Raw genomic sequence first — 18,673 nt, forward strand, 5'->3', positions numbered from 1 at the left:
GTTTTAAAGTAGTCCAACAATAAAGATAGTTATTTATCTTTTTTTTTAACCATTTGACTCTTACATTTACCATTATGTCCAAAACATACTTGAACTCAGCACTCATTTTTAGGTAGAAAGGTTGTGTGGTTTGTTTACTTGTTTTGTTTTTTCATGTAAAATTACAAGTATTTCCGGAGTTTACTTTGAGAATTGCAGCTCTGTACCAAACAAATATGAGCATGTAGGAAGACTGCTGACATTTAATATTCAGGTGTGTTCATAATTTATTTTACAGTTAAATTGCATAGATTTTTGGCAAAGGCAATTTTTATGCAAATATGCTGCCCAGATTCAGACAGTATATTCTTTGCCCCTTTGCTCTTAGTCATATCACTGACTTAATGGACATAAGTTTGAGAAAGCTCCGGAAGATGGTGAAGGACAGGGAAGCCTGGCATGCTGCAGTCCAAGGGATGGCAAAGAGTTGGACATCACTGAGACTGAACAACAACAACAATATCACATTTTGAGATTTGAGTGAGGTGCAGAGCATTGGCTGTCTGTAGTGTGATACAGATTATCAATATGAATAGTGGGGAGTTGAAGGACTGCAAAGTGATTTAGGGCATAAGGGCTGTTGTGCTACTTACTGGTCCCTTATCTTTCAGCTCTAAACCCACTCTTCCATACTCTACTTTGTAAAGCCAAGGTTGGGACTTCACATATTTATTTTTCTCTTTAGAAATAAAAGAGCTGAGGGGTGGGATGGGGAGAGGAGAGAGAGGCTCAAGATGCAGAGGATATATGTATAATGATAGCTGATTTGCATTGTTGCACAGCATAAACCAACACAACATTGTAAAGCAATGTCCCCCAATTACAAAACAAATTTAAAAAAAAGAAAGAAAAGATCTGGAAATTTATTCAGCTGGATCCTTGTATGTTCAGCTAATAGTGGGTACTGGACAGAGACTGTTAAGCAGGTGAGAGCGCAGAAGGATGGGACTCAGACCTGTCCTCTTCGTCTCCTGTTACCCTAGCAGGGACACTTCGTCTGGCAGTGACAGTTGACCCATCAGCAGTCATCCCCAGTTTCTAAATAATCTCTGCGTGCCCAGAATTGATTTTATTGTCTAGTCTAATCTTTTAAAAGTAGTTGATGGCCTAGCACAGTATTTAGAGCACAGGCTCTGGAGGCTGATCGTGGATATAAATTCCAGCTCCCTCTCCAATTATATAATCTTGGCCAAGTTCAAGTTATGTATTGAGGAGGGCATGACAACCCACTCCAGTATTCTTGCCTGGAGAATCCCTTGGACAGAGGAGCCTGGCGGGCGATTAAGTCCATAGGGTCGCACAGAGTTGGACAGGACTGAAGCTGCTAATTACGTGGGCAAGTTATTTAACATACTAGGGCTTTGTTTCCAAGAGGATAATCAGCATATATGCCCCTGTTGGGTTACTATAAAGAGTTAATGAGTTACATATGCATAAGTTCATCTAAGAGCACTGAGCATAACCTCTACAGAAGTGTTAGGCATTATCAGGGTGAGAAGCAAGACTTGTTCTGCTTCTAAAAGTGACCTGGAGATAGTGGGTTCCGAGATTTTAATAGAGGACAAACAGTTTGAAGGAAACGCTGCAAAGCCCCCCAAAGAAGTAGTGCAACATAAAAGAAGTGGAAAGCAGCGGTGAGGACCCAGTTTAAGCCAGAGACAGTGAATGTGCATTGCAGCTATCTTCAAGAGTTCTCCCTTCTGCCTGGGTACTGACCAGGAGAAGACAAGTACTTGGATGTATCCAACGGGAAGCTGTGACAGAAGAATCATGAGGTGATGGAACTAAGAAACCCTGAGGCTGAACCCAGGGACCTTGAAATGTAAGCTAGATGTGTTAAGAAGGGAGGGGAACTCCCTGGAGGCAAGAGTAGAGCGATGAGGTCTGGAAGAAAACCGGAGGGTGTTACGCGGATGTCAAAGCAAAGGAACCGGAAGGCTAGCCCATCTCAGGTGAGGTACTGACTTCAGCTTCCTTGTACTGCGATTGGAAGACCTCTAAGGGAAAGGGCGGGCCCCCAGCGGGTAGGATAAAGAGGATTGTGATGGAACAGGGCGGGGCTCGCGGGGGCCACAGGGGGCCACTGGGGGCGCCCCTCTGAGGACTGGGACGGGGGCCGGCGGTGGGCGCTGCGGCGCTGCAAGGCTCTGCAGCATGTGCCTGTGCTGTAGGGAGGACGACTCTGTCCAAGTCAACCCTGTGAGTCCTCCCAGGCCCTCAGCCCCGGGCCCTGCGCCTGCCCTCCCCTTTCTCGGAGGCTGCCTTGGCCCCTCGCGCTGCTTGCCCTTGCAAGACGACTGGTGGTTTGGGGTTGGGAAATCCAGCGGGGAGTTGGGAGGGGTGGTAGTGGGAGAAGGCCGACTGGATCCTGGGCTACAGGACCTACAGGGAGGTGAAAAAGCCCCGCCTCCAGCCTGCCGGGGCCAAGCACGTGCTGTCTTCTGTTGGTTGAATGACACTGACCCAGCGTGGCAAAGTTCAGTACCAACTGAAACATGCTTGTTTGGTTTTTCTTGTACACCCTCTCCTTCCAGAATAAATCTCAATAGTCCCGGTAGTGTGGTTCATAGATGTTTTTTTTCTTTTTCTCATAATACAATCTCATCTTCCACCCAGTGTTCACTTTGCTATTCTTATTCTGATCCTGCCTCTTGCAGTTGAGATAGTAGGCATCTATAAACAGAAAATAGTAGCACAGTCTTCCTATTATAATAATTGAATTTTTCCTTTGTTCATGCCCTTTTTAAAAATTTTTTAATCTTACATGTTATGTAGGAAAGCTCGAGCTGGCGGCATCCTGCAGAAGTCACTGAAAGGCAGGTAATATTTAAATAAATAATCCTGGTTATTTCGAAAGTGTGACTTTATCACGTTCCTTTCTGTGTGCTGATCCCTAATAGGACAGAAATTTTACTAGCTAGACCCTTCTGTGTTATCTTTGTTGAGACTCTGGAATCTTGTGACTAGTATCAGAATGAGTCTTAACTAGGATAACCTAAATGGTTTATTTTTCTCCTTTTTTTAATGTAACATTTTGTATGCGGACAGGGTGTGTGTATGTGTGTGTGTGTATATATATATATATATATATATGTATACAGCATATGAAATTATAAAATATACCTCCAATTTAAGAAAATATATGGGTATCCTTGAACTCGTGTAGAGGCTGCTTCTGTGCTCAACCTGAGCGCAGCATCTCTCCCAGAGGTAACCACTACCTTGAATTTCATTTTTATCAATCTAATCTTTTCCTTTAATGCTCCTAAAAGTATATTGTCTCCTTTGTTTTGAACTTCATAAGCATAGGATCACACAAAATTCATTGTATGATTTACCCTTTCTTCTTAATATTGTTTTCAAAGATTTGTTTATAATGTGGTATATAGTTATAATTCCTTTGTTTTCACTGCTATTAATATTTCATTGTTGCACACATAACAGTTCATTGATCCTTTCTCCTGTTGATGAATATTGGGTTGTTTCCAAATTTTTCAATGATGACCAGTGCTACTGTGAACTTTAGAGTACATGCTTTTTTTTTCCCCCATAATCAAGGGTTTCACTTGATTATTTGGGCAAGCATAAAAGGATTGGACCTTACCATTGTTATGAAAAATAATGCCATATGGTTTTCAAAGCAATTGTACAATTTCACATTGGCAGTGGAAAAGTTCCTATTATTCCTGTCTTTTCCAGCCTACTACTCTGTTACCTTATCTTCTAAGCATTCTAGTTTCATCTCCGAGGTCTCTGCTACTTATAGATGCCAGCCATGCAATGGGGACATAAAACTCTGTGTGACGTTCATCATTTAAGAAAACTAAAGAATGTGCATGTATTTTGTATTCTTACTTCTATAAAGAAAAGCCCTTTGGGATTTTAAAATGAACATTACCTTTAAAATAAAAGTAAACACATATATCCATGAGTCTTAGATCTGTCTCAGTTTAGTTCAGTTCAGTCTCTCAGTCGTGTCCAACTCTTTGCAACCCCATAGACTGCAGCACGCCAGGCTTCCCTGTCCATCACCAATGCCCAGAACTTACTCAAACTTATGTCCGTCAAGTCAGTGATGCCATCCAACCATCTCATCCTCTCTCAGCCCCTTCTCCTCTGCCTTCAGTCTTTTCCAGCCTTGGGGTCTTTTCTAGTGAGTCAGTTCTTAGCATCAGGTGGCCAAAATATTGGAGTTTCAGCTTCAGCATCAGTCCTTCCAATGAATATTCAGGACTGATTTCCCTTTAGGATTGACTGGTTTGATCTCCTTGCAGTCCAAAGGACTCTCAAGAGTCTTCCCCCACACCACAGTTCAAAAGCATTAATTCTTCAGTGCTCAGCTTTCTTTATAGTCCCACTCTCACATGCATACATGACTACTGGGAAAAACCATAGCTTTGACTAGACGGAACTTTGTTGGCAAAGTAACATCTCTGCTTTTTAATATGCTCTCTAGGTTGATCATAGCTTTCCTTCCAAGAAGCAAGCGTATTTTAATTTCATGGCTGCAGTCACCATTTGCAGTGATTTTGGAGCCCCCAAAAATAAAGTATCACATTTTTTCCACTGTTTCCCCATCTAATTGCCATGAAGTGATTGGACCAGATGCCATGATCTTAGTTTTCTGAATGTTGAGTTTTAAGCCAACTTTTTCACTCTACTCTTTCACTTTCATCAAGAGGCTAATTAGTTCTTCAATTTCTGCCATAAGGGTGGTATCATCTGCATATCTGAGGTTATAAATATTTCTCCCAGCAATCTTGATTCCAGCTTGTGCTTCATCCAGCCCAGCGTTTCTCATGATGTACTCTGCATATACGTTAAATAAGCAGAGTGACAATATGCAGCCTTGACGTACTCCTTTCCCAATTTGGAACCAGTCTGTTGTTCCATGTCCAGTTTTAACTGTTGCTTCTTGACCTGCATACAGATTTCTTTGGAGGCAGGTCAGGTAGTCTGATATTCCCATCTCTTTCAGAGTTTTCTACCGTTTGTTGTGATCCACACAGTCAAAGGCTTTGGTGTAGTCAATAAAGCAGAAGATGTTTTTCTGGAACTCTCTTGCTTTTTCAATGATCCAGTGGATGTTGGCAATTTGATTTCTGGTTCCATCACCTCCACTAGCTTTGTTCGTAGTGATGCTTTCTAAGGCCCACTTGACTTCACATTCCAGGATGTCTGGCTCTAGGTGAGTGATCACACCATCATGATTTTCTGGGTCATGAAGATCTTTTTTGTACAGTTCTTCTGTGTATTCCTGCCACCACTTCTTAATATCTTCTGCTTCTGTTAGGTCCATACCATTTATGTCCTTTATCAAGCCCATCTTTGCATGAAATGTTCCCTCAGTATCTCTATTTTCTTGAAGAGATCTCTAGTCGCCCATTCTATTGTTTTCCTCTATTTCTTTGCATTGATCACTGAGGAAGGCTTTCTTATCTCCTTGCTATTCTTTGGAACTCTGCCTTCAAATGGGTATATCTTTCCTTCTGTCTAATAGTGCCCGGTTAGTGAAGTGGAAATCAAAATAAAGAGTTTCATTTGAAAACTCTACTGAAGCTCTGAAGTGTTTTCTTCATCTATAAACCACACATTTGCAAAAGTTTTTCCCTTATTTCTATGTAGCTGTGTAAGCCATATCCACTGATTGTGTTTATCTTTTTTGTGGATACAAACCAAAAATGTTGGCATGCTCTGTTAATACTGTAAAAGTTTTCTTTCCTTTTAATTTTTTCCTAAAGTCCACAGCTAAACGTATTGAGCATATGAGAAACCTATGGAGACAGAAGAGGAAATTTAATAAACGGTTTTCAAGGCCTGCGCCTGTTCCAGAACCCGGACTTCTAGTAAGTGCTCCACTGAAATTAACAGATCCTTAAATGCAAAACACATCATCATTTTTTTCATTTATATAACACTCTAAATTCTGTTTTTCCCCTTTCCTTTGAGAAATTGGTAACTGCAGTCTGGCTGCAGTTGAGCCTCCATGAGTGTTTTACATGTAGTACCAATTGTATGCCTAATAACCAGTCATAAATCCAATGACTTTCCTTCCACTGGAAAGTCCTTTAGGTATTGGAAGAAAACTATTACCTCCCATCTTAGGCAGATTTTTTAGGGTGAAAACCCCAAAAACTCCTCTAATCAAATTCTCATCTGTTATTTAAGTCTTCTTTATAGTTGTCTCTTGAAGATAATGTGGTCTAATGGAAAGAGTGGATGGAAAAATGGAAAAAGGAAAGATCTTTGAAACCTTGATGTTCTGAATTCCTTTGCATGTATTATTAACTGTACAAAGTTATCCACTTAAATCTTCTCAATTATATTATTTGCAGACTAAGTAACAAAATCTCCTGCCAAATAGTTTTTCAATCCAGGCTTGAGCACTTGTAACATCAGAAAACTCTACACCAACCACAGCTTATTCCATCTTTCTTAATACCTTTGATATGCATTTGAAAGTTCTTCCAGGGACTTATCTGATAGTCCAGTGGTTAAGACATAGCCTTCCAATACAGGGGCTGCAGGTTCAATCCCTGGTCGGGAAGCTGAGATCCCACGTGCCTCATGGCCAAAAAGCCAGAACATAAACAGTAGAAGGAATATTGTAACAAGTTCAAAAAAGACTTTTAAAATGGTCCACATTTTAAAAAATCTTTTAAAAACTGAAACTTCTTCCATGTAACACTTTATATTGCCTCCATGAGCTTTTTACATGTAGTACCAATTGTATGCCTAATCAGTTCAGTTCAGTGGCTCAGTCATGTCCGACTCTTTGCAATCCCATGAATAGCAGCACACCAGGCCTCCCTGTCCATCACCAACTCCCGGAGTTCACTCAAACTCATGTCCATCGAGTCGGTGATGCAATCCAGCCATCTCATCCTCTGTCGTCCCCTTTCCCTCCTGCCCCAATCCCTCCCAGCATCAGAATCTTTTCCAATGAGTCAACTCTTCGCATGAGGTGGCCAAAGTACTGGAGTTTCAGCTTTAGCATCATTCCTTCCAAAAACACCCAGGGCTGATCTCCTTCAGAATGGACTGGTTGGATCTCCTTGCAATCCAAGGGACTCTCAAGAGTCTTCTCCAACACCACAGTTCAAAAGCATCAATTCTTTGGTGCTCAGCTTTCTTCACAGTCGAACTCTCACATCCATACATGACCACTGGAAAAACCATAGCCTTGACTAGACGGACGTTTGTTGGCAAAGTAATGTCTCTGCTTTTCAATATGCTATCTAGGTTGGTCATAACTTTCCTTCCAAGGAGTAAGCGTCTTTTAATTTCATGGCTGCAGTCACCATCTGCAGTGATTTTGGAGCCCCAAAAATAAAGACTGACACTGTTTCCACCATTTCCCTATCTACTTGTCATGAAGTGATGGGACCAGATGCCATGATCTTCGTTTCCTGTACGTTGAGCTTTAAGCCAACTTTTTCACTCTCCTCTTTCACTTTCATCAAGAGGCTTTTTAGTTCCTCTTCACTTTCTGCCATTAGGGTGGTGTCATCTGCAACCAGTCATGAATCCAATGACTTTCCTTCCACTGAAAAGCCCTTTAGATATTTGAAGAAAACTATTACCTCCCGTCTTAGGCAGATTTTTTAGGGTGAACACCCCCAAATTTCCTCATCCATTCCTCTTTTGCCTTAGTAGTGAGCCCCGACCTTATTCAGGAAATCTCTGGGATCAGATTTCATTGTAGAAATATTTGAGGTAGGTTATATTTCTGATCGTTAAGATTTTTTTTCTGTTGGTTTTTTTTTTTTCAAAGAAAACAAACCTCACTAATGAATAGCACTGTTAGATAGAAATTTGTAACTTCAGCTCCTTCTAAAAGAAACTCAACTGCCATGGTTTAAATAAATAGTACTTTTTCCTCAAAAGGAGAACTCCTGATCTAGGCAGTGTAGGATTGATATGATGAGTTTTAAAACCACCAAAGAAGTTTCAGGTTCCTTCCGTCTTTTTGATCGTTCACATTTTCACATGGCTTTTACTCTCATCATCTCAAAAAAAGCTTCTACAATAGGTAGAGATTGCATCCGCATTCCAAAAGAAGAGGGTACAGGACAAAGGGAAAAAGTATACACCTGTTGAATTAGTTCTTGTTCTGTATATGTACATCAGTCAGTTCAGTTCAGTCACTCAGTCGTGTCCGACTCTTTGCGACCCCATGAATCGCAGCATGCCAGGCCTCTCTGTCCATCACCATCTCCGGGAGTTCACTCAAACTCATGTCCATTGAGTCGGTGATGCCATCCAGCCATCTCATCCTCTGTCGTCCCCTTTTCCTCCTGCCCCCAGTCCCTCCCAGCATCAGTCTTTTCCAATGAGTCAACTCTTCGCGTGAGGTAGCCAAAGTACTGGAGTTTCAGCTTTAGCATCATTCCTTCCAAAGAAATCCCAGGGCTGATCTCCTTCAGAATGGACTGGTTGGATCTCCTTGCAGTCCAAGGGACTCTCAAGAGTCTTCTCCAACACTACAGTTCAAAAGCATCAATTCTTCCACGCTCAGCTTTCTTCACAGTCGAACTCTCACATCCATACATGACCACTGGAAAAACCATAGCCTTGACTAGACGGACCTTTGTTGGCAAAGTAATGTCTCTGCTTTTGAATATGCTATCTAGGTTGGTCATAACTTTTCTTCCAAGGAGTAAGTGTCTTTTAATTTCATATATATATATATAAAATCTAGGTTGAAGTGATGGTTTTGTGGGTGTATGCATGTCAAAACGTTTTAAAGTATACACTTCAAATAAATATTTGTGATTTATTGCATGTCAACTATACTTCAAAAAAGCTGATAGACACCCCACACATACAAACATACACAAACACACACACACACATCTTTTATTCACCATTACACTATCATACAGATTTTCACTGCCCAAAAATCTCCTGTGCACTATACATTCATCCTTTCCCTCTTCCCTCACCCGTCTCAAGGCCCTGGCCATCATTGATATTTTTGCTCTCTCTCTAGTTTTGCCTTTTTCCAGAATGTCATATGGTTGGAATCATAGAGTATGCAATCTTTCATACTGCTTTCTTTTACTTAGTAATAGACACTTAAGTTTCCTTCATATCTTTTCATGATTTGATAAGTCATTTCTTTTTACCCATTGCATGGATCCATTCACCTATTTAAAAACATCATGGGCACTTGCAGTTTTAGCAATCATCAATAAAATTGCTGTAAACATTCATGGGAAATTTTTTTTTTACACATAAAAAATGTGTAAAATTTTTTTACATGAAATACCTAGAAACACAATTGCTGGATCATATGGTAAAACTGTGTTTAGCTTTGAGGGAAAAAAAAAAAAAAAAAACCTGGCAAAACTGTCTTCCAAAGTAGCTGTATTATTTTGCACTCCCACTAGCAATGAATGACAGTTCTCTGTTGCTCCTCACCATTGCCCACATTTGATGTCATCAGTGTTTGCGGATTTTAGCCATGTAGATAGTTGTGTAGTGATATTTCATTATTTTAATTTGCAATTCCATGGTGGCTCAGAATCCACCTGCAATGTGGGATACCTGGATTCAACCGCTGAGTTGGGAAGATCCCTTGGAGGAGGGCATGGCAAACCACTCCAGTATCCTTGCCTGGAGAATCCCCATGGATAGAGGAGCCTGGTGGGCTACAGTCCATGGGGTTGAAGAGTCAGACATGATTGAGCAACTCAGCATATTGACAATCATTTTATATGTTTATCTGCCAACTCTATAACTTCTTTGATAATGTGTCTATTCAGGCATTTTACCCACTTTTTAATTGTTTATTTTTTATAGTTGAGTTTTGAGCCATTTGTGTATTTTGGATGCCAGCTTTTCATATGTATTTTGCAAATATTTTTTCTCAATCTGTCCTTTGTGTTTTCATTTTTTCTAGTAGTATTTTCCCAGAGCCAAAATTTTTAATTTTAATGAAGCTTAACATCAATTATTTCTTTCATGGATCATGCTTTTAGTGTATCTAAAAACTCATTGTGAAATCCAAGGTCTTATAGCATTTCTCCTGTGTTATTTTCTAGAATTTTTATAATTTTATACTTTACATTAGGTCTATGATACATTTTGAGTTCCTTTCAATGAAAGGTATAAACTGACTTTTTTTTTTTTTTTTTTTGCATGTGGCTGTCGTTCTGATTTTTACAGCACCATTTCCTGATCAAGCTATCCTATCTATATTGTATTACCTTTGCTCCTTTGTCAAAGTCCTGTTGACTATTTGTATCTGCATGGATCTGTTTCTGGGCTATCTATTCTGTTCCATTAAATGGAGTATTTATCTGTTCTTTTGCCACTTCCACACTGTCTTGATTACTGTAGCTTTATAATAAATCCTGGAGTTAGATTAGTAATATCAGTAACATAAGTGTCAGCCTTCTAACTTTGTTCTTCTCCTTCAGTGTTGTGTCAGTAATCCTTGGTCTTTTTGTTTATTCATATAAAACTTAGAATCAGTTTATAAAAATCCACAAAGTAACTTGCTGTAATTTTGATTGTATTGTGCTAGATCTGGGAAAAACTGACATCTTAATAATATTGAGTCTTTTTATAAATGAGCCTTGTTTATCAGATTTATTTAGGTCATCTTGGATAATTTTTTTTCATCAGAGTTCCTGATCTTAGCTGGGAACATCTAGTTACTCATCATTAAATATGAGGTTAGCTGTAGGTGTTTTATAAATGTTCTTTCTTAAGTTTGAGACAATCCCTCTCTATTCCTACTTTGCTGGTTTTTTTTTTTTTTAATCATAAAGGGGTGTTGGATTTTGTCGAATGCTCATTCTGCATCTAGTGATATGATCACATAATAGAAGATCAGGGAAAAATCTCTTTGCTTCCAGAGTGGAAGGGGGAAACTGCCATTTTGAAATACTTAGGGCTCTTTGTTCTCCTAACAGGGCACACTCAAGGGAACTGATTTATCAGGATCTAATTTACCTTTTATCTAATTTGGCTTTTATCAAACTCTAGTTGACCTGGGGAAATGCCCAAATCCAGACCCTTCTACATACGGTATGGAAAATACCCAACTAAAGTTCTGATCTTCACTCAGTGAAATATGAAGGCTTCCCTAAGAGGGCCTCCCTAAGACTCCCCACCAAACTGAGTTTTTTAACTTTCAAGCTAATCCATACTGAGCCACAGCAACTTGTCCGTTAAAGTTTAAGTGTTCCTTCCAGTATGGTGTCAGCAGAGCAGTTCACCCTGGGACCTCAGTTCTCTGATGGATCTAAGAAAAGTTGTTGATTTTCAGTGTGTTCAGCATTTTTCTGGTTATGAGAATGTGAGTGATGATTTCCAAACTCTGTACATGTCAGACTGGAAACTCCCACTTATTTTTCCTTGATCAAAACTGGCCACCCTTAGCTGAAAGAAAGTCTAAAGTGGTAAAAAAAAAAAAGAAAAAGAAAAATTGAAGTTGCTTTCTTGCTGCTGTAGAGAACTGAGGTTCTATTAGTAGGAAAAAGGACTTCTCAGGTGGCTCAGTGGTAAGCAATCTGTCTGCCAATGAAGGAGATGCAGGTTCCATCCCTGGGTCGGGAAGGTCCCCTGGAGAAGGAAATGGCAACCCATTCCAGTATTCTTGCCTGGGAAATCCATAGACAGAGGAGCTTGGCTTGGCTATAGTCCACAAGGTCACAGAGTCAGACCAACTGAGCACAATTAGTGTGAAAGAAAATACCTTCATTTCCTTTTCAGGCCGAAACTCATCCTCTTCCCAGTTTTTCGAGTAAATGCATATTATGAATATAAATTCAGCCCCTTAGCTTTGCTTTCCTTTGTATTTCCATAGTCATGGGAGTTTATGTATTGCCACACAGGATCCCAGGATATGCAACTTTATATAGTTACCCCACTGTCTTAAATATCTACATAGCTCCTCTCTTGCTGATACACCTGTGTTTGTAATTCCACCCCCATGGTCATGATCTCTCTGATATGCATTAAAATATGCTTGCACAACATAGGTTTGTTGTTATTCAGTCACTCAGTTGTGTCTCTTTGAGACCCCATGGACTGCAGTATGCCAGGCTTCCGTGGCGTTCACTATCTCCGGAGTTTGCTCAGATTCATGTCCATTGAGTCAGTGATGGCTATCTAACCATCTCATCCTCTGCCTCCCTCTTCTCCTTTGCCATCAGTCTTTCCTAACACCAAGGTCTTTTCCCAGGAGTCATCTCTTCACGTCTGCACAGTTATTCCATAGCAAAGTTTAATGATGTGGGATGTGGGGGAGAAGGGAGCAATGATTCCTGAGACCACCTTGCTACAGGGTATGACTTCTGAGCCCCTTAACTCTTGATTCACTTTGACACAATTAGTTTGGTTAACCTTTCCATCCCTTTTCCAGTGCAGATGTTTCGTGCCATTGGTTTCCTCTTTTTGTGACTTGTCCTCAATTTCAAACCATTATGGCTTTCCGTTAATAAACTCCCTTTTCTTTCTTGAGCTGCCAGATGTGTCTTATAGAAATGTCTGCCGAATGTTCTTTATCAATTATCCTACCAGCCAGAGAGCTTCCAGAGACAACTGATATCTCTCACAAATACAAATATAAAAAATAAAATGCGTGATCCATGAAAAGCCTGAGTTCGATCTGGCACTTAGTATTCATTGTCCTTAATACAAAATTTCTGAAATTATGTTCAGAACATCCAGTTATTTTCTTTTGGCGGTAGTAGGCCATTATCAACGTTTCCTTTTTCCACAAAAAGAACATGAGGGGGCTCAATGTTCCAAAGTATACACTAAAATTTTGTTTGGTTTAATTTCCAAACCACTGTGGACTGATCACTTTGTAACATACAATCAAAATGCTGTAGCAGTGTCAAATTATTATAAATGAACATAAATGCTTGTTCTCAATTTCTCTACTGATCTTGTTGCAAAATTGTAATGAATGTAATGGCTCATAATGAATGTAAAACTAGCACCAAAGCCAGACTGTACAGAATAATACTGCTTTGAAAAGTGAAAGTCACTCAGTCGTGTCCAACTCTTTGCAAACCCATGGACTGTCCATGGAATTCTCCAGGCCAGAACACTGGACTGGGTAGCCTTTCTCTTTTCCAGAGGATCTTCCCAACCCAGGGATCAAACCCAGGTCTCCTGCATTGCAGGTGGATTCTTTACCAACTGAGCATATCATTTTTCACTTTTTCTTCTCCTTATCTTTTGCAAATTGTTGTGTTATAAGTAGCACCCCTACTAATACCATCTTCTCTTTTTCTTTCTACTTAATCTTTGGCCTCAGAAAAAAGTATATCAACAGTATTTGTACAACTTAAATGATTTGAGATGAAAATAAAGGCCTGAGTCCACACATATAAGTGCTTTACGTAAACATGGATTGTGCCCAGTAGGACAGAAGATGCATGATGACACCAGAGCATCCAATTGGAAAATGTCTGAAAAAACTTTTTGTCTGTTTATCTCTGTAACAAACCTTTTCTCCTAATTATATCATTAATTATCATATTCATACATACTAAAATTATCCTGAAGTATTAAGATTAAATTCCTGCTGATAATGATATACATAAGCTTTCCATTTTCACTTATTTGTCACTCTTGTTCACTTCATTTTGGGACATTTCAAGACTTAAAACACTCAACAGGTAAATTAGTATACTTTTTCAGTCAATCACAGACCATAAAACTTGGAAAGAAAAATCCTTGTCTAACATCTCTATCACATCCATTATATTCAGAAATTCCTCTGCCCTCTCTCTAAATTGTTATTTTTGGTTTTTACAGTTTTTTCCATTTACAGCATTTGTTGCTTGACTCATAGAAAAAAATGTTTATATCATGTTTATCGAGATATGATTTATTTGGGGCTTCCCAGGTGTCACTAGTGATAACCTGCCTGCCAGTGCAGGAGACGTAAGAGATGCAGGTTCGATCCCTGGGTCAGGAAGATCCCCTGGAGGAGGGCATGGCAACCCACTCCAGTGTTCTTGCCTAGAGAATTCCAGGGACAGAGGAGCCTGGTGGGCCACAGTCCATGGGGTCGCACAGAGTCGGGCATGACTCACACGACCCAGCACAGCACACATGGCATGTGATTTATTTGATAATAGTTTTCTATTATCATGACTTATATCTGGCTTCTATGTGACTGTTTTGATTTAGAATATTATTTCTAATTCTTTATACAATTATTTTTTTGTAAGAAAGTCTTTTAAGACTTTTCCAAGAGAATTTATAGTTTGTATAAATCTTTGCTTTGTACGTTTTGATTGAATTTATTTTTCTCTGTGTATTTTAATCTCTTCTAGTGGACATAAAGTTGAAGTCTGTGTGGAAGAAATCATGCCGGACCACAGATTTCTAACATCAAGTGGCATTTTGTGATGTGATGTCATTCGAAAAAGTAAAGACATTGCTCTTCCAGTTCAGCAAAATAAACACAGTGCAACCATCTAACACCTAAGCTACAGGGTCTAGAATTTTATTAAATACGATATCTTACTACCACTTTGTCTGGTAATTTGAGAGTGCTTCTTTTCAACAAATAATAATATGCATATGCCTTTGTAAGTGATGTATTCATGCTTACGTTTTTGCAACTGGATTTACAACTTATTTAGAGATTTAGAGTTATGCTTTAATAATAGGGGAAAAAACATTTCCTCTGCTGTTTATTTATAATGACTTGTGTTTAAACAAGATGTTTAGAATCTTTAAACAAGTCATAGAAGAGAGTTTTGTTTTGGTTTGTTTTTTATTGAAGTATGACGTATTGAAGTGTCGTTGACTAATGATATTAGATTCAGGTGCACAATGTAGTGATTCAATATTTTTGAAGATTATCCTTCATTTAAAGGTGCTATAAAATATTGGCTGTTTTCCATGCACTGTACATTATAACCCTGTATCTTATTTACTTCATAGGTTGTACCTAGGAAAGAGTTTTAATATAACTAATGTCTGTATCATATGTTGATATTGCAAATAAGCTATAGTGTAATTAAAATTTTCATTTAAGTTATTAGTAAAATTTGAATACTGAATTTTTACTTTTATGCAAGAAATAAATCATTGCCATATCTGTCTGTAAAATGCTTACTTACTTATATAAGTAATTTCTAACATGAAAAAGGAATTATCACAATTATTTTCTGATAAAAGAATAACCAACCATAGAATGAACATGAATGTTATATTCGATGACTGATGTGTGGTTTCTTAAATAAAATTTAAAGTGAAATACAGGAAATTCTGCTTCTGGGCATAATGGAAGTACCAGAATTATGTTTCCACAGTAAACAACTATAAAATAAGACAAAATTCTAAAAAACAATGGTTTCAGAAAATAGACAAAAGTCAAAAACAGGTTGTGATCCCTAAGAGAAGAGAACCAAATGAACTCCATTTACTGCCTGAGGAGCATTCCAGAGCAGTCCTTTATGCAGGGAAGAGGATCATAAGCAGAACACAGGAGTTTTCCTGATTGAGAAACAGGGATAAGGATTCAGGCAGTCCGGAGTAACTGGAACCTGTAGGGCAGAAATCCAGGAAGTAAGAAACTGCTGAAAGTAATTGGCAGTTCTGTCTTATGACCTGCATTTGGTCTGTGTTAAATGCTAAGCTGCATGTGTATAGGGTGAACTCAGCAAGGTCAGATCTGTTTACCCTTTTTGTACCATCCATGTGCGATATCTAGTGCCCAGTCAAGATTACTAGGCATGCCAAGGAGCAAAAAATTATAAAACATTAAAAATGGGGGAATCAAGTTAATAGAGACACCAAAATGAAGAGAGGATGGAATCAGAAGAATCAGTTTAATCATCTATTATAAATATGTTGATTATGTTCAGCAGTTTAAGGAAAAATGTGAACACAGCAAGGAGAGGAACGGAAGACTAAAAAGATGGAACTTTTAACACTGAAAATATCTGAAATTTTAAAAATCCACTAAATGATATTAACAGTATATTAGATTTAAATAAAAGACATTGAAGGTCACTCCAGTATTCTTGCCTGGAGAATCCAATGGACAGAGGAGCCTGGCGGGCTACTGTCCTAGGGTTGCAAAGAGTCGGACACTACTGAGAGACTACGTATGAAAGACATTGAAATTGAAGATACAGCAGATAAAGCAATAGAAACAATTCAAACTAAAGCAACGAGAAAAAGACTGGGAAAATGATTAGTTGCTCACTGATCTGTGAGACATTATCATGAGGTCTAAGACATGAATAACTAGAGATATGTGAGTAGGGAAGGATGGAAGCAAAAAAAAAAAAAAAATGCCCAAAATGTCTCCAAATTTGATAAAAACTAACCCCACAGATTCAAAAAGTGTGATGGACACCAAGCAAAATGAATTCCAAACCTTACCAAATTATCTCATAATCCAATTGCTGAAAAACATTGAAAAAAGAAAACAGGGACATGCAGCACATTAAATGCTGAGAAATAAGCATAAGAAAACCACAAAGGTCATGATAAATCATGTAACCAAAATGACATCTTTAAAAAACTGATTTAAAACATTTTTAAATAAAATTGGATATAAAAAAAAAAAAAAAACAAACAATGTCCCACAAAAAAAAAAAAAAAAAAAAAATCTTGTCAATCTTACGTGTTATTTGAAGCAAAATGCAGTTGTTGTTGTTTTTTTTTTTTTCCAGAAAAGGAAAGCCCCCAAAATATCTATCACTAGAAGACTTGCAGGGCAAATTCTTTAAGTAGAAGAAAAATTGTCAGATTCTTGGACCTTCACAAAATGAATAGCTCTGGAAATGATACACATGAATGAATACAAAATCATTTAACCTTCTTTTATTTTTTTTAAAAATAATTGATTGTTTTAAGAAAAAATCAAGGTATTGTGGCAATAATAACATGCAGGATTAAAATGTATGATAATAACAAAGTTCCTTCTAGGAGGAAGTTGAATTTCTCCTATACTTCTGAGTTTCATATAGTCTACCTGGTCAGTTACTCTAATCATAGTCATCTTTTTAAAATGCAAATTTCAGGAAGGTAATTCTTACTAAAAGAAAAAACAAAACAGGAAAAGATAACTTGGAACTTGACTTGTCAGGACAAATACAAATCTTAAGGTTTGTAAGACACTTAAGTGTCTTTTCTATAAATATTAGTAAAAAGATTAGTCATCTAAACAGGTGACCTCGATTTGTTCCATCCACCAGAAATACAATTTGAATCCAAAGTCTTATAACTGATGGGTTTTATATTATTGTAACTTATTCATGGCTAAAATTTTAGAGTGGATACTATGAGGTGTTTGTTTGTGTCTGTATGTTTGTATTGTAGAGGTGTGGCATTGCCAATATTAATTTGTAAAAGAGCTCTATTTAATTGGCTTAAAGGAAATTAAGCATATATAAATACTCATAAATACAAAGAAACTTATCCACATGAACTTCTGAATCACATGATCTAGAGTTAATAAATTAAATGAACTAGATTACATTTTAATGGACGAAAAATTTCAGTTTGTCAGTTTAATTAACACAGACATCTCTTTAGGGTCATCAACATTAAGTATGATACTTTTGTTGTACCTAGGTTTACTCAAAATCAAATAAAACCATATTATTCCTGCTACAAAATTTGTCAGCAAGAAAAATAACTTGATATGAAAGTTTTAAATAAATTAAAGGTAAATGAGGTAGTTTAAGTGAACTCTTCAGGAATAATTATGTTTTGAGTATATCTGTCTAAAATCATTTCTCCAGATTTATTTGTAACTTGAAACTGCTTAGTTAAATTCAATGATGTAAATTCATTGAATATACAGATCATTTCCAAATAAGAAACTGTAACATTACTGAACAAAAGCTTCCTTTTACAGAGAAACTAAAAATATTCAGGATTATTAGTAAATATATTTGGTGCCACACTGAGATATTTTCTTTACAGAACACCTGTTTTAGAAATTACAATTAATATTCACAAGTTTGCCTATCTATAAATTGCTAATGTACATGTTCATAATTGCTTACTTAGTTTTCACTAGAAACTAAGGTTTTTAAGGTTAAGAATTACAATTAAAATATCTAATTACTACAATTAAAGTATCTAATTACTACTAAAAATTAATAAGGAAAAAATCTTTGTATGCAAGGAAAAAGAAGGTATAAAGAATGGAAACACATGGGAAAAGAAAGGATTTTTGTCCTAAAGCTGTTTATTTCTAAAAGGAAAAGAAAATAAGGGACAAATTAAAATGGATATAGAAAGCTATCTTTAGACAATGCCTTAGAAAGGCATTCTATGTGTTGGTCAGGGCTGATAAATAGTAGAATAAATTTAACTGAGTAAATGAGTTTTAAGTTGAAAGGTAAAATGGTACAAAACCTGAATTCAGCTTTCTCTCTATTAAGGAGACAAAGTTTTTGGAAAATATTGATCTTCTTTTGATAACTAATTGTAAAGTTTTTTTACCTTTAACCAGTAATCTGTTATGACTTGCAACATTTGCTTCTTGAAATCTTTTATTGGCACTTTGGTTAAGTGAATAAGTATTGTTCCACAGTGACATATGATCCTATAATATTTGATCAAATGTTTTGAAACATTTTTGATATTTTTGACAAACTTTCCAAATTTCAAATTCTAATCAAAGTTCTTT

The 18,673-nt window shown here is 37.5% G+C and overlaps 1 protein-coding gene across 1 annotated transcript; it reads left to right on the plus strand.

The window, feature by feature from the left end:
- Positions 1 to 2,105: 2,105 nt before the first annotated feature.
- On the plus strand, positions 2,106 to 14,544 carry CCDC179 (coiled-coil domain containing 179). Its single transcript, XM_061407690.1, has 4 exons — positions 2,106 to 2,238; positions 2,815 to 2,859; positions 5,781 to 5,885; positions 14,346 to 14,544. Exons 1-4 carry the CDS (start codon positions 2,194 to 2,196, stop codon positions 14,352 to 14,354), a joined length of 204 nt encoding a protein of 67 aa, XP_061263674.1. The 5' UTR covers positions 2,106 to 2,193; the 3' UTR covers positions 14,355 to 14,544.
- The last annotated feature ends 4,129 nt before the right edge of the window (positions 14,545 to 18,673 follow it).

This window comes from Bos javanicus, chromosome 29, assembly GCF_032452875.1.
Source record: "Bos javanicus breed banteng chromosome 29, ARS-OSU_banteng_1.0, whole genome shotgun sequence".
In the NCBI taxonomy this organism is placed as follows: Eukaryota; Metazoa; Chordata; class Mammalia; order Artiodactyla; family Bovidae; genus Bos; species Bos javanicus.

What these genes read in the sequence shown, in the direction of transcription:
- CCDC179 (XM_061407690.1), top strand. Translation starts at nt 2,194, where the DNA reads ATGTGCCTGTGCTGTAGGGAGGACGACTCTGTCCAAGTCAACCCT. An exon ending in ACTCTGTCCAAGTCAACCCT is followed by an intron (nt 2,239 to 2,814) that starts GTGAGTCCTCCC and finishes CATGTTATGTAG; the next exon opens with GAAAGCTCGAGCTGGCGGCA. An exon ending in CAGAAGTCACTGAAAGGCAG is followed by an intron (nt 2,860 to 5,780) that starts GTAATATTTAAA and finishes TTTTTCCTAAAG; the next exon opens with TCCACAGCTAAACGTATTGA.